At 34.9% G+C, this 16816-nt stretch overlaps 1 protein-coding gene across 1 annotated transcript in view; it reads left to right on the plus strand.

Moving 5' to 3' along the window:
• Positions 1 to 16108, plus strand: part of Teh1 (tipE homolog 1 phospholipid transfer protein) — a 28810-nt gene extending 12702 nt beyond the window's left edge. Inside the window, exon 3 of the mRNA XM_018546027.1 lies at positions 16030 to 16108. Within this exon, the coding sequence (XP_018401529.1) occupies positions 16030 to 16108 (79 nt within the window). The remainder of the gene's footprint in view (positions 1 to 16029) is intronic.
• The last annotated feature ends 708 nt before the right edge of the window (positions 16109 to 16816 follow it).

Here is a 16816-nt window from a genome sequence, read left to right on the forward strand (position 1 = left end):
AATCGTTTCAGAGAACTCTAGCTCGGCTTCACAAGCGAATTTCTGTTGAATCTTCGAAATTATGTGTCTGGAAATACGGATATGGATCAACGGAAGAACTTATGCGGGGCATTCTTCGTTTGAAATTGTACATTATAGCTATAACTACAAATTATATAAACTAGATGATGCAGTTGCATTCTTTGTTTCCTTTCTCTACGTTGTTAATATGTGGAACGTTTGGTTTATCTGTTTATTGTATTTATGTTTATTGTATTATGGTTTATACTTATTTATATTATATTATGCAAACTGATAATATTAAAACAACAAGTAAAATCCTACTTAATTTTCGTAATTGCTTCAGGCAAATGTAGGTTTACATACGTACAATATAATACACGTTGCAATAGGTCACTTAATTAAATCGATCAGCTACGTTTCGCTGTGAGAAGGACAACAGAAAAAAAGCCGTTAAACACTGCGAGGGCTTGCAAACGGGGCGAGAAAAATCCGTGACCGATGCAAGGTGGTCGGTTGAGAGGAATGCAGCTCGGCAAGGACATTGGTGGTGGTATAATAAAAAGAGAAATCGTAAGTTTCTTGCGGCATTTCTTTCGCCGTCATTCTTCGGTTCGAAGGACGCGGCGTGGGCGTCGAAAATGCACTCCGCTCTATTCGTTCTCTGCATTGGCCGATATACTCACTGTTTTGCCATTTTATCACGTTTATTTTCGTTATATATTTATTTTGCAACGGATTATCAATCAGCTTTTTTTAATTTTGTTTTATTGAAAATCTGCACGAGTAAAGACAAACGCGAAAAAAAGAATTTATTTTCTGCGTATTATCGTATTCGTGAAAATAAAAGATCTGTTACATAACAGGCTGAGCTGTCTTTAAAATAAAGTTTATATAAACTAATGAATATATTCATTTAGCGTTTTGCAAAATTTCTCAAAATCTGTTTTCTACGAAAACACTTCACCACGACATTTCTATACACTTTTCACAGCAAGAAACAGTTTCTTGTAACGAGTCACACCATTGCCGTGGCTATTTTTTTCTCTTGTTCGCGGAGTGTCAGAAATATACTTGCTTGACAGCCACAAGTTGCTGCTGGAAAATTTGCGCGTCCAGACTGTTGGACACAAGCGACTTGTTGTACTTCTCGGAAAAGCTCCCTTGGGTACGTAACAAAAAACGAACAATGTGTGACGTGCCAGCACTTTAATTTAAAGATTCCTTTTTTGTGAGATGAAAAAAATAAGATTCCAGTTGCCAACTAGTAAAACGAAAGTAGTGTCGCACTTAGTATTATATTTAGAATTTCATATTTGAATTCGGTTAATTAAACTAAAATTCCGCAATTATATCTTCGCTGCCGACTCTACGGTGCAAACCAATGCTGCGGTCTAACAAAACTCACCACGTTTTCCAAGAGAATTGCCGCTTAAGCCACGGTGAAATTAAATTTCTTGGTTTATTTTTACGACTGTAATAGTACGAGTTACGTGTACTAGGCGGAACGATGGCTTTACGTCGATTTGACGCTGCGGGATTTAAAGAAGAGTGTGCTGTTTCCATTTAATAAAAAACTGAAAGCACTTTAGAATATGCTATTCTGGTTTTGTCCAGTTTCGTCCTAGCTATCAATATACATATACTTCTGGCGCGGAAACAGCTTTCTCTCTCTCACTCTCTTTTAAATTATGAAGAAAAGAGGAAAAACTATATAGGAACACGTGGTAGAGAATCTCCTCGTATTCACTATCAATTTTCGGAAAATATATTTGATCTCTTTCTAGTGAAAATACTGAAAAAAAATCATATATGCATTTTAGATCAGATATTTCGATGTCTATAAAAATATATGATTGTGATGAAAGTACAAGTGTCTATATAGACGGAAAAATTTTTTTAAATGATGAAAAAGCAAGAAAATTTTACCGAGAGAGACTATTTGAAATAAATAGTTTTTTAACAATATCTTATTTATTTTTCTAAAGATGTAAGGTTCAATTTCATACGTTCCATGATATAATTATACGTTATGTAAAGACCTTTGTACAAAAGTCGTTAAAACTTTTATATATCTTTTTTCATTTTTCTTAAATTTTAGTGTGATCACATTTTTTGTTTCAGTGAGATAAATATGTTTTATTTGCATTTTCGTTTTACGTCATATATGAAAAATTAATTAATTAACGTTTTTCTTAAAATATAGACGGAAGTAGAACTTTGTAGCGTTTAATATGTTAATTTGATTTATCGAAATTTCTCTTATCTGAAGTAGATGTACGTTTAAAGAGAATGAAGAACAGTTTCGGAACTTGAGGAAATTCAGCAACTGCCTCAGGCTAAACGGGAAACTAGTTTCCACCGATCATCAATGATTTCACACCGTTGGCACTGTACCTCGCGCTATCAATTTTTGATCGCGCTTCCGACAGTATGCCGTACTCGCCGGCGGAACATCGTGTCGCTTTTCACTCGAACATTTCACTCGACAAACACAGATAATTGGGAATAATTGTTGCGAATGACATTATATCAATATTACATAATCGCAATTTGTCGCGTTTTATTGAAAGTATTATGTAAAAAGAGAGTACACACACTGCACAAATAGCATCGATATTGATTTGTTCTCATATTTGTATTGTACAAATTACTTGTACATTATTTTACCTGATAAATAAGTACGCATTCATTTATAAAGCTGCACAGCGTATAAACCAATTTTTGTATTTTATTTTATTGATTTTTTGTACCGTATTTTACAACCCGTTACCCTGTATTGATGTCATTTCACAAATTGCGTCGCTCCTCGAAGCTCACATGCCGAATTGCACGCATGCGTTTATATTGAATTCCTGGACATATTAACGTGTACCGTCTCTCATCTTCGTAACGGTGAAAATTATATGCGAGGCAAGTATTCCAGCAGAATTTTGGCTGACATACGCAGCAAATTGGAGCTTAAAAGCTACTAACTGAAACTCGAGTTTATATCTTCTGAATGTCACCAATCGGTTGAATACGCGACACGGACAGGACACTGATTTGATAGGGCAGCTATTTGGCCTCATTTATTAACGTCCATCACGGAACATCGCAAATTAATCTCATGACACCATAATCCGCATTAAGATCCTCAATACTGATATGCCCAATATTACCTATGCTTAATAATCGATTAAAAATTATCTATTTATCTTTTGTATCTAACTTTCCAATTTGATTAAAAAGATGAAGTACACAATTGGAAAATTTGTGTATTTTTGTGGAAAAATCTGCTGGTTAATGTTTTTGTGTTAAGTAAGGTGCACATTTAGATGTAAATTTAACATATGTCTCTTATGTTAAATGAATATAATGAATATTAAGTGTAAAGTTATTGAAACGATTTAAAAAATACGTAAAACACAATTTGCACGTATTTAGTAAATATGTTAAAATTTACAGAATAAGGATGTTGATTTTATTCTATAACAGGAATGTGGGCAGTGTTGTTAAGCGAATCGTCTTTTTAGAGAACATTGTTACATGTTAATTTTGTCATAACGATTATGTTGATTGTACACATAACTCTCCTCAAGTTTTATTCAAGATTACATTCCATATTTGTTGATATATAAACATAGTATATCCGTGTTACATACTCATATTATGTTAAATTAACACAAAGATTTGAGTAAACTGTTTGGGACATGCGATTTGTGTTAAATTCAACATATTTTTTCCAACTGTGTTCACAAAATTGTAGAAGACTCGTGCACTTTCTGTTCGTCTTTTCGTTTGGATAAATCTTTTGCGGAAAACGATTAGATTACTTTTACGAGCATGTTGTTCTCGCAGCACCGACCCGGAAAACGTTTGCGCGAGCAAAAGTTAGCGGCTCGTTCGATATAGACTGCAAATGTGTATTTATATCCGTGTAAACTTCGATCAAAAGTGATTCACTCACGCTGAGGTCGCTTTCCGGAAATGCTTGCCAACTGTTTCTTTCCATTGACATAGAATGAACTACGCATCTTCGATTTTTCGCTGGTTGTTGGTTAATGCAAGAACTTCAGCTTACAATTGTATAAGCTGTGCGATAAGTTGCAACGAAGCAAACGTCAATATAGCCCGCTGTGCATAGTCTGCTTATCGTAGAGTAACCATAAGTTGTGTATTGCACATATTACGATCGAAGTAGCCTCCTCTGTGAGGAATCTATCGGAAATGTTCGCCAGTGCTTCCATTAGCTGCCACCTTGATTAAGCATTCTGTATAATTCGTTGAATTAAGGCGAGAGCCTGCATTATTTCAAATTAATATAACATTCTGTTTATTCGTAATTTAATTACCGAACCCGCTAGTGTATACGCGCGATATTGCGCGGCGCAATAATGAATTTTTATATGATGCTTTTATAAGTAATATTAAATTCCCATCGCGCATAAACAAACGCGCTCGTCGAAAGCGCTCAGCTTTAAATTATAATTAATTCTCCCTATCGTCAGTTTTCCAGATGCGTTTAATTATTTCTATCGAATCGTAGCTAGTACACTTTAAAATTTACCGCAAATAGAGTTGATGGTGTATCGCTGCGTGCGAGCATGCGAATTGATTTCCGTACAGTGATGTATCACCATGGCGATGAAAGCTAAACGAGTGTTTGATATGGCAAATAAAGTTATGGACAAATCGATAAAGTTCGCTGACGAAACTTATACGTGCGCACATATAACGCAAAAAAGTGATATCTAAGTCGTCGAATTTTAATTAATTCTATGAAATTTCAAAAAGGAACTTCTTCGTTAATAGACTACTTTCATCTTACATACTGCCGGCAGTTGTAATCAGACTTGTAAGATTCTCACGATCCCACAGGACCAAGAGAATAGCTATACGAACAGCCAACGATTATCTGTCTCGTCGAACGTGAGATAACAACGGTTTCACGTCGCATAGCAGTGACGTCCGACAAAGGGTGAGAATTTAACGGAGGTCGAGTGTATCCTGAGATGAAGATTGATCTCGGTGAAATAAACTTGGATCAGCAACCAAACGCCTCTCTCTATCGGTTGTTATTAGCTGAAAGTTCCTGGACGCACTCCAACTCGGAATCAGCCTCATTTGATCGCCAACTTCTCGCTATATTTCCGAAATCGATCATAAGCCACTCTTACGAAGTAATGATTGCCTTTACTTTTTTTTCCCCCCCTATTAGGACTAATATAGACTGCTTTATAAAATGAAGATTGTAATGTTCTCTTTTTTATGTAAAAATAAATTTCAATTTTATAATAAAGCCCCTGTTTAAATTGAAAATTAAATCTTTGTCAAAACGAATCTTACTTTATAACCGCTTATATTGTTTGACAAAGGATTACAAAGGATATACTTCTTATACTTCTCTTTTTTTTCATGTTCAGTATTCCATATAGCGGAGGATTTTTACACTTTTATTTGTAATTTTGTACTTTATTCACATCAGGCTACTTCGTATTATATAAAACGAGTTTCAACAGATATTTTATTATTTATATTACACAGAAGATTACAGAGAGCTTCAGTTAATTAAACTTTTATTGCAACAGATTAAACTTTTCCGAGACAATTAGCATGAGCTATTAAGATATTTTAATAATTGAAAAAAAAAACAGCTGCAGATTTTAGCAATTCTATTATTAATGTATTGTTCCGCGAATTATTCTGGATTATTTTACCTCGCAAAAGAGATTGATCAATAATAAAACAATTGATTTTGCGTTTGTGCAATTAGTTCATAAATATAAAATTACGCTGTAAATCGCTTTTTGATGACTATATAGATACAAAACCGAGAGCAATGACGTTTATATTAAGTTAATATGCACCTATACACATTGTACATGTCTGAGGATGCGTAATAAGTAATTTACTTGCATATAGGACTGCCCTGCAAATGCGTGAAATACGACTGATACGGAAATCGGGCTTGAAACCCTATAATCGGATCCAAAGTTTCACCCGCAGCGCTCCAAGTACAGGCTCGTCTTGTAACCACTTCTACATTCGTAGTAAACTAAACCGAGTCTGAAACTAAGCGACTTAGAACTTACTTGGGAAACTTCTATTCCATTACGTAATCACGATATAGACGCCACCGATGTATGTTCTTGCTGTCATTCTTGAATATGGTCCACGTAGAGTACATTCTCAGTAGGATTGTGACGTGAATTCTCATTGAAAATTTTGTCAAAAGCTTCCCAGGAAATCCGTTTCCAGGAAAGATCGTTGAATATAATAAATAGTTACTTGTAACAAAGAGTTAATTTCTAGATTTCATATGAGAACTGTTGGAGAAGTCTTGAAGAAAAAAGTCTTGAAGAAATTAATGAAATTGAAAACAAAATTAATGAAAAACAAATAGGTATATTAATAATAAAGAAAATAATTCATTGATGTATTTATTGTGTTGATTGTAACATAACATGTTTAAAAATGTGCATGTAATTAAATTAAACTTATAGCCTTGTATTAATGGTATTCAAAGAAAAGTGTCGTGACATCTTAAAGAAATATTTGTATAGCATTCGTTATTCTATATTATTTGATGATAATAGAAGCGTATTCCAATTCTGTTATAATTTGCGTTATATACCAAGGTTAAATCCGTCATAACATTCGCGAAATAGTTTTGTAAGAGAATGATATTATCAGTAAACCTAGGGAAGTCGGTAATTATATTTGCACTGCAGCACTAGCGAAAATTTTTCTCCTATCCTGAACGCGTATACTTTCTTGATAGAATCTTTTAATAGCACACCTTTACAACGACACTCGTAAAATAAGTTTACGTTTCTTTGCGATCTTCTTCACATGCTGATTAAATGGACGAATTTTCCGGACTGAAATTTTATCGGGGTTCCAACGCCGCGCCGTTGGAAGAAACGGGCTTCCGCCGCGGAAGTGGCTTATCCGTAAAGGAAACAGGGTCTCTTTACGAATAAGAGCGCACATGCTATGATTTCCACGGTCACTCCCTATCTCGAAGAAAACGCCCTACAACGACATTACATATGTCATCTCATATATGTATATTTGTACATGTGTTATATTCGTGCGCAGAGTACGTGAACGAGAGGCACACGTAATGGTCATACGATGTTTTAAGGGATATAGGTCAGGGATTCGCGAGATTCTGTACGTGAATGCTTCGACGGTGTTGTTCTATATCAACGTTTAACCTGAATTTTGTAACGGCCAACATCCGTTCAGAACAAAGCGTAGCGATTCGATTATGAGTACCTGAAGAATAGAAATGGCGCAATTTTTTCACCGCGAATAATTGGAAATGTGATTAGCTCGGCGACCGCTGCGAAAACCTCGTGACGATGCACTAAAGTTAATTAACGTGCAAATCTTAAAGTTCACACTCGACATTAAAATGTCAACGTAGCACGATTTTTTTTACTGCTAACGTGTTCGCAAAAATATGAGGCTTTAGAAGATACCGCGCATTTTTCGCATGCATAAGCAGAAATTACATTTAAGAAATTGAAAATGATAATTACACGAGCGGAATTTTACATAAAAAGTTTAGTTTATTACTATTTAAAGGATGATAAAATATAATTAACATGTTAAAATATAAATTATTAGAAATATTTTTTATCAAATAAAATTATTCTTTTCATTGGTATCTCCAGTTTTACTAATTTTTATTTATATTCTCTCTGTCTCTCTCCCTCTCTCTTTCTGTTAGCTGCTGTTTATAATATTATTGTCTTTCCGAAAATCGCTCACAGAAATAGACATTCAAGTCTTTGCACGAGCAAAATTATTTGCATAATTTTATATTGCTTTACAAAATTTATTCTAGAACGCCGTTGGGACGACAGACATTTTATGCAAAATATACTTCACTAACGCGACGTCGTTCGCAATTTTTTAATCGCGTGTTAAACTGATAACCTGGCAGCTGATGCCTGTGGCAGTCGATTAATTCACGACTAATTTTTTGACCTCGTGTTCGTGAAAAACAATTAACGATCGATAGCTTTCCTTGAAGTCATCCTACTTTCTGCAGAGTTGTCATATCCAACGAACTATTACACGGTAACGTTCTAATAACCGATATTACGAACTTTAGCAAAAGCGGTAGAGTAAAAGCAGGGAATAAAAATAAATTTCGAAAAAGTACCAAGCTCACAGAGACCGACATACGTGCTTAGAATAAAATAGATAATCTCGTATGACAAAGTGCTTTGAAAAGTAAAGAAGAAGGAGAATAAGATGTGACTGTATCGCAAGCAACATATAAATCTAAATTAAATCTGTTGCTGGAAGACATTTTAAAGTGCTTTTGTTATCAATTTTATGAAATCTCCGCGGACAATCTGTCAAAGAAATATCTGGCGCTGTCAGGGCTGCTCCAGTTTTTCTTTAAAGGATATTAATATATCGAAAGAGAAAGGGAAAAAGGAACTTTCATCTCCAACTTTTTTTTTCAGGTTATAAGCACGATATCACCGACCGCTATGCGCTTCTACTATGTTCAGCCATTTTCCAACATATATAACGTAGCTGGCAATCTTTGACCGCGCGCAATCTTTCTAGCACATTACATTAAGCACCTTTCCTGAACGGATTTAGAGTTGATCCTATTTATGCTGCGGCTGCGACGAATCTATACGAAAACTAATGAAGCTTAAACTTCCCATCCCTTTTCGGGTGCAGAACAAGAGGCTCCGCGAATATAACTCAGTGTTTCTAATATACTTGTTTTCTCTAATAATAGAGAACAAGTGCATAACTTATAAAATTTATAAAATTAATTTCTAAAATCTAGTGTTTGATGCGCATAAAATATTACTTGCAGTTAATAATAATCCACAATTAGTAATAATTCGCATATATTCGTCACATAGCGCGCGCAGTATTTCTTCTTTAAATTTTCTTTTTAAATAATATTACTATTATCATTTTGTGTTCGTAAACTAAATTTTTTATAGAAACATATATAAACTTTGTAAAATTACATGACATTCTTTTATTTGTATACAATAGATTCTATATATAGTATCTGTAATACCTTTTTGTTCAGTTATACACTAAAAGTTTGCACAAATGATTTTTTTTTAGGTCAAAAGACTTACCGTCTATTCCCGACTGCGGGTAAACATAAAAATTCTGTTCAAGTTTACTCGAGATTACTTCCTTTGAAAATTTGAAGCCACGCCTTCGAACGATGGCGAATAGATACGATGACTTTGTACGTGATTTCGGCGAATGCGCTCAAAGAATTCAGTTCTTCGTACATTTGTTATCGCTCTTCTGCACCCAGTGTGTCAAAAGCCACTTTGGCATTCACTGGAACGAATGTCGCTTTACTACATGCGATATCATGGTTGAGTTGACAATTGAAAGGTAGAAATACACCCATTGTCTCTCTATTTGTGCGTGAGATTCATCGTGTTTTTATTATTTGAATTGCGTCCTTATTATTTCAATGAATGACGCCTCATATACCTTGGTTTAATACTTTTAGATATATTTTCAAAAAATATATGACTATAAAAATATATACAACTAAATATATGTATATAATTAAAAATATATAACTATAAAAGACAATTGTAGGAAGTATTCGGAAATAACATTCTTTTTGCGAGTTAAAAAATTAGGTGCATTGAAGTTCTGACGCTGACTTTTCTCGTAGTTTTACTTTTTTAACGGAAAAGAAGATTGCCCAGGAGCGCCTTTTATGATATTGCATTAGCGTAATTTTACATGTAGTAAAAAAGAACGCATTACAGTGATGGTAGGCGGTAAAGCTTTGCGTAGGCAGCAGTAGAGGTACTAGCGCCCCGTTGAATATTTACGAATGGTTCTTGTAAAAAAAATTGGGAGCACATCTTAAAGATCGCCGCGTCAGCAACGTCCCACGCACGCGGAATAAAACAGCTGGCTATATTGCAACGTGAGATCCCGAGTCTCCGTCTCATAATTCTTTGACTAAGGAGTTGACGCCAGCGGATGGTGTCACGTGCGAAGATGGATCGAAACGAGACATGAGTAAGGCACACGACGCCGTTAGGATTATTTTTAGCTCTGATTATGCGTAATAAATCTCGAGTCCTCTTGCCGATTATGTGATCAAGCTTAATCCAAATTTATACAAGGTCGTGTATTTTACTGTTTGTAAAAAAAGTAATTCTACATAATATAAAAACGGATATAAAACCAAACCAAGATTAAAAAGAATACAGGAGAATAGTCACTTTGACTATTATATAAAAAGTCACTCGCAATAAAATTCAAGACAAGAATGGAAATTGGGGAAAAAAGCATCCATAAAAATATAGCGGAGCACATTTGTAAAGAAATAAAAATATTTTACTAATATCATCAATAATAACAACGAAATAGTAATCTTTGCATGCTATTATAAAAGTTTCCTTTACATATATGTTTCTTTTATCGACAAATAAGTATAATACAATGAGAACAACGTGGTTTAATGTGCCTGTTCTCACGAATTTCGTGTGTTTCTGTACACTGTATATGAATGCGTTCGTGCGTACTCCGGTTAGCGTGACACTAACGAATTTACGTCGGAGCTGAAAGCTTTACACCGAACTCTCTTGATTATCACATACGTGCTTCGATTGCCATGATTACATTTACGAAGGTCGCCGGTACATGCCTATTTGATATAATTGCGATTGTTTGTTAAATTGTAATAAATAATACGTAAGCATTATTAAATTACAATAAATAATGGTATAAATCATATGCGCATGTCAAACCGTCACTACAACATCTGTTACTGCATTGATTACAATTTAACGCTGCTATGAATACTACAATTTAACTGATCGATTAAACTGTGTATTGGGCAAAATTATAAACTATACTGCAGTTATGGCGATCAAAACTATATATCCAGCTTATCTTAATCTATCGGATTTTTGGCAAAGCTTCTGAAAGAGCGGTCGTTTAATCTAATGGAATCCATATTTATAGCTTAAAGCGGCGGTTCCTACGAGCTTGCAGGTCGGGGATTAGTGACGATAACAACGAAGTGGTATAAGAACGTACCTATTTAGATTTCCATTTAATATTCATCATACATTTTCCCTTCGGATTAAAAATTTTCAAAAACAGATTATTCAAAAATATCAAGTTCTTAATCTTGATTAATTAAATGTAACAACGATTTAATTGGTATATATTTAAACCTTTATTTTAAGAAATAGAGAGAAGTTTATAAAGAACTTATTAAACTCACTTTTTAAATTTACTTTTATTTTATTAAATTCAGTTCCATTACTTTTATAACTGTAAAGATCAAGGTAAATGACAAGGACAATGTGTTCTTTATAATATGTATGACTCACTATTCAGTAATACAATTGTGCCAGCCAACGCGGCACAATTATCTCAACTCCCATTCTCCCGTAACGACGGTTAAGAATTAGCTCGCCTAAAAGCGAGCACGTATAGCGTCGTCGGACGTATCCTCGACCTTGTCAGATCCAGGTTCCTACCAAGTCCCCCGTTGATCGCTGACGGCGAAGTCCTTATTAAACGCCGTGCAGTCGGCGACTCCAATTTCGAACTTCAATCGAGCATGTCAACCGAAGCGGCCCTAAAATTTACGTCCCTTGAGTATATTGCGAGCTCTCGTAATCATAACTTTGCGTCTCGTGGGAGTTGTGCGAGCGTGGATAAGGGCGCGTATCCGCCACCTCTTCTGCTGTCACGCAAGTGCTTGTAACATTCGTTGACATTCTGAAAAGGTCATACTCGTTGGCCACGGTCGGGTGCTATATATGCTGATGGACGGGCGCGAAAGAGAAACAGAGAGAAAGAGAGAGAGAGAGAGAGAGAGAGAGAGAGCGAGAATTGAGTTAACTGCATATAAAATGCAACCCTGCGGGCCGAGCGGCATTATCTATCGAAGAAATTTTTAACACCAAAGTGAAAAGTGGACATTGCTTGTCTCAGCTAACAGTTTCATGTATTTTAAAATTCGTTTTACGTCAAGTAAAGTCAGTCCAATAAAAGTTTTAAAATACATTACCACTGGCTCTGTAATTATATATGTTTTATTATCATAAAATTTTTCAAATTAATTTCAAGTAAAATGTTTCTACAGAGAAGAACAAACAGTTCGAGATTTGATTTTACAAAATATACGTTATATTACGGAATTTAAAGATTTGTAAGAGAAAAGATGAAAATTAAATAAAATTTTGTGAGTAAAACTGAAAGAAAAATATACTCGTATAATATATATTTGTATAAAATAATAATAATAAATACTTAAATAATTTTTATCGATTCATTTTATTGGAATCATTCTATCTTTCTCGATGTTATTTTCATTTAGAGATTATAGACTTCGCAAAATGTCGAAAAAATTAGAACATAGAACACAGAACAGGACATTAATTCATAACCAGTTATCGAATTGTCTCGTTCAATTTGTACGACTTCAAACTTTAAACTCGCCGTGTACGAGCATGGCGGTAGAAATCACTTTTGGCCGCACAGGGACTTGTAACTTTATTGGTTACAATGAAAGTTTGAATTAATAAGGCGCTAAAGCTTGCGATGAACTTTATGACGATCTTATCGAAGTCCCGTTGTTGCACGCTCGTAAACGTAACAAATACTTCACCTACCATCGATTTCCTCTACTGGTATGACAGTCACGTCATAGAACGATTTAGACTATCGCGGTTAAATATCACTTTTATCCGGTTTCCTTATTTTTCCCCTTTTAATGTTTAATTCAAAAGTCTCTGGAATTCATTTCACAAATGTCAAGTAAATCGTTACAACTTACTCGCAGTTACTCAGTTTTTCGGTTTTACCCCAATGCGGGTTTTTCTCGTTCTATTTTTCCTTCATATGCGCGCACTCCACTTGAATCGCTATTATCGTAATATACCACGAAGTAAAGCTAACGGAAAGCTCCACGCTAAGCAAACGATATCGTTACGGGAATCGACAAGTGACGTAAACAGTTCGAACATGAAAAAGTGGCAGAGAAAGTAAATAATTAAAAAATTCTTGCTTACTACTTGCCACGATCAGCACGCGATCTGACCTAAACGTTGTTGGGCCATTATTGAGTAGTAACCACTGCGTGAGCAACGTTGTCTGATACCATCGGTCTACTACTACTGCGCCTGACAATGTACTCAGTATTCACTGCTCTTTTTCAGAGGGACGATGTAGGTCATGGTGATATCGCGTTCAGAACTCTTTTTTTTTTTCTCATCACCCACGGCGATTTGCTATCCCGCCTGCTTCCATCCCTGTCATCTCGGTCTGCTCTTCCGCTAACTCGACGTACTAATCTTCGTTATTTCTCTTATAAACCCTTTACGTCAGATCTACATTGCCGTGGATAGTTTTAATCTTTCACAAAAATTATTTTACACTTTTTCTGTGCTTTATTGCTTTTTATTAACGCTGCGAGATATTGAAGTTAATCCGATTATAATAACGTATTTTTTTTTTTAATTTCAAACCGACTTTTCCCTTGCAATAAATTGTACCACCCTTTTCAACAAAATTTCTTAATCCTTAATATTAAAAATGTAATAATGTTTTATTTGATTAATTTCCTCTACATTTAAATTTTATTCATAAATTGATGTTTAATTAATTTTTTAAGGCAACATTGAGACTTTAAATTACTTGATAAATGCTTATCATAAGCCATCTACTTAATTCTAGGATGTCCAGTTATATTATATTTTTTATGATGACGGTGTCATTCTATTGTGTGAGAAAAGCCCGTATGAATATGCAATATTCTTAAGCTTCAGCCTGATTGTTAAAGCACGAGCGAATGTCGGCAGTCCTCAATTTAACAATAGAACCTTTTGTATAACCAAGGTTTTGGCTATCCTCTATTCTTTGCGGCACATAATCAGAAGAGGCAATCCGCGGAATTCGGGTTGAAGTGGTTTCTGTAGAAACTAGCGGCAGCAATAGAATGTATCAAAAGATAAAACGTCAAAGCGAATCAAAATGTAACAATTCTCATGTAGGTTGCAAGCTGCATTGTGGCAAAAATTCAATGAAGTCGTAAAAGATTAAGGCATCGCCATACATCGCAGCGCTTTCATTCCTCGGCCCTCCGTTGTAGCATTTTAATCATTTTACTAGGTGTGTGTATGTCAGTGATATATATAATCATCATAAAAGAGTTATTGCGCTTTATGATAACAAATTTAAGCAAAGGAGTGGAATTCTCAGCGAGAATATTTTGTCATAATGTGTACACATATTAAACCATTCCGTTTCATCTCACAATTCTAAAATAAGGATAAAAATGATAAAAGTTCCTTTTAATTATTACAAGTCACTGCAATATTGAAAAACATATTGGAAAAGACATGTAACACGGTAATCAACATGCTTCTAACAGGAAAAAAGTGTATAATTATTACATAACATTGCAAACCATCGTGCGAATATTGTAATATTGGCATATATACCGCTTCATTGACGTCATATCTCATTCATACACATTCATATGAGTTGCACATTTAATCATAATCGTATAGCCTACGCAGAGCCACATAAGGGAACACATGAAAGGCAGTGGCTTACAGATTTCGACATAGGACTTGGAAATGCTCTTATAATCTCAATTTTGTTTTATTCTAATTATTTCATCGAGATAATGTATACTTCTAAAGTCGCTGAAATGCATTTTTGCTTTTACAAATGAAAGAATCTTTCATATTGCGAAATTATTCTATATCGCTATACGTATACATATACATGAATAAACGACGGGGTGGAACGACTCGATTATTTACTCGTTATAACAGCAAGTTCGTCGTTGTGCAATCAAGGATTCCATGCTGTGTGTACTTTATTGTTTTCAATCGTTTCATTACGCACGCGTTTCTTTCATCGATTTCTGAAACAATATTATTCATTAAAGCAAAAAGATAAAAAAAATGTCGATATCGGAACTTCAAATTAAAGGTTTTTCCTTATCTCCAGTATCTTTTGTACTTTAAATTAATATACTTGTTATTCATAAAGAAAATTCAAACATAGATAGCAAAGAAAAAACATTATTGAAATATAAAGGAAAGAAACAGCATGTTTACTATCCTCTTTATTGCTTTTATTGTTATTGTGAGAAATATTTTGCTACATAAATTTATTACGGTAAATAGGAAGCACTGACGTGCAACACAAATTGCATTTCTAAGAATCTCATATTGACTGATTTAACGAAGTGCCTTAATAAGGACACCGTACTTATAATGCAATAGAAGTTTTCCCCCCGTCCTAAAGGTTAACATCAAAATAAATTGTATGCATTTGGCGCATACCATAAATTCAATATAATTTAATGGATTTTGCAATTTCATCAACTTGCAATCCACGGACATTAAACTATTTTAATTTAATAGAGCTTATTAAATTGCGGTCTTCTCGTTGGAAGAAACAGCAGCACTGTTTTTTCAAATTTAATGGAAAATTTCCTCTGATACCTTCTATTTTATTAAGAGAACCCAACAGAAAGCTTCTATAAAAAACGATATCTATTTATGTAACTTGCATTATAACTGTATATATAGTACTTATGTTATATATAGTACTTATGTTATGCTCGATGCTTTGCCTCTCAGGAAACTTTCTCTCTTCACATTTTTCTTTTCTTCACTTGTGCACAGCTAATTACTGATACCAATTTCGATTAATATTAAAAAAAAAATGTCACACTACATTGTGATATTAATCACTACATTATAATTTAAATATAAAATCGACATCAACTAAAAGTAGTATAATATCAATGTTACAATTCTTCGCTTAACAATAGAAATGTAATATAACACATGGTGTTATATAACAGTTACATTGTTAAGTGCAAAATTGTAATATAATATTACCTTACTTTTAATTGGTATACTAGAGTAAGAACTCTCGCCTTTAATCTTATATATTTGTGAATCTAAGAAGCTTCTCTTCTACTATTTGTTCTGATGATTGCGTTAATAATTTCATTCATTCTTTCTGTTGCAGCGACCACTCAATCAGTAACCGCGTGGACCGTCGTGGACACCCAACGCATTGCGAGTGTGGCGAAGCGAGGCCCTTATGACGACGCGAGGAGACGGCCGAGAGTGCTCTGGCCACGTCGCAATCCGACTTCTAGGCCCCGTTCACTTTTTCTTGTCCTCGACCGTCTTTTCAATTCCCCGGCTACAATTCTCCCTCGTTGAATTCCGCATGTTCTCCGGCTGTACTTCAATCCGACCGTCCCCACTCGGCACTCTCACACATGTACATACATACGAACATTCGCGTTTACATGCACACGCAGGCACACACGGACATATGGACACAGGTGCAGGAACAAGAAAATGATCCTTCGATCCTCTCGAGGACTCGTCCGCCGACTATAAAGAGTAGAGGCCCCTGCTGAACAGTTTCTGCGCTGTTAGCACATGGTTACCGTGTGGTTAATTGGTACAAGGGCGGTTCGCAGCTAGTAATTACCGGCGACTACACGAGTCTGATGGTAATTGAGCGGTGTAATTGTGCGATTATAAAAAGCATACACGGGGTGAATAAATATATCGTGCGTGATTGTACCGTGCGATCTAAAGAAAGGTACATACAAATTGGTTATCGTGTACAGGACGAGAATAATTTGGCACAAAAATTTATGATTTTATATATTTTTACGGCATCACGTGTTGAATGACGTTTTGCAACTATTAGTAATGTTTTGAACATATTCTTTCGCGACATCATAGAAGATGCCTTCTTAAGCTGTCGAGAGAAGTACGAGTTTTTCTCTAGAAGA

Source organism: Cyphomyrmex costatus, unplaced genomic scaffold (genome assembly GCF_001594065.2).
Source record: "Cyphomyrmex costatus isolate MS0001 unplaced genomic scaffold, Ccosl1.0 scaffold51, whole genome shotgun sequence".
In the NCBI taxonomy this organism is placed as follows: domain Eukaryota; kingdom Metazoa; phylum Arthropoda; class Insecta; order Hymenoptera; family Formicidae; genus Cyphomyrmex; species Cyphomyrmex costatus.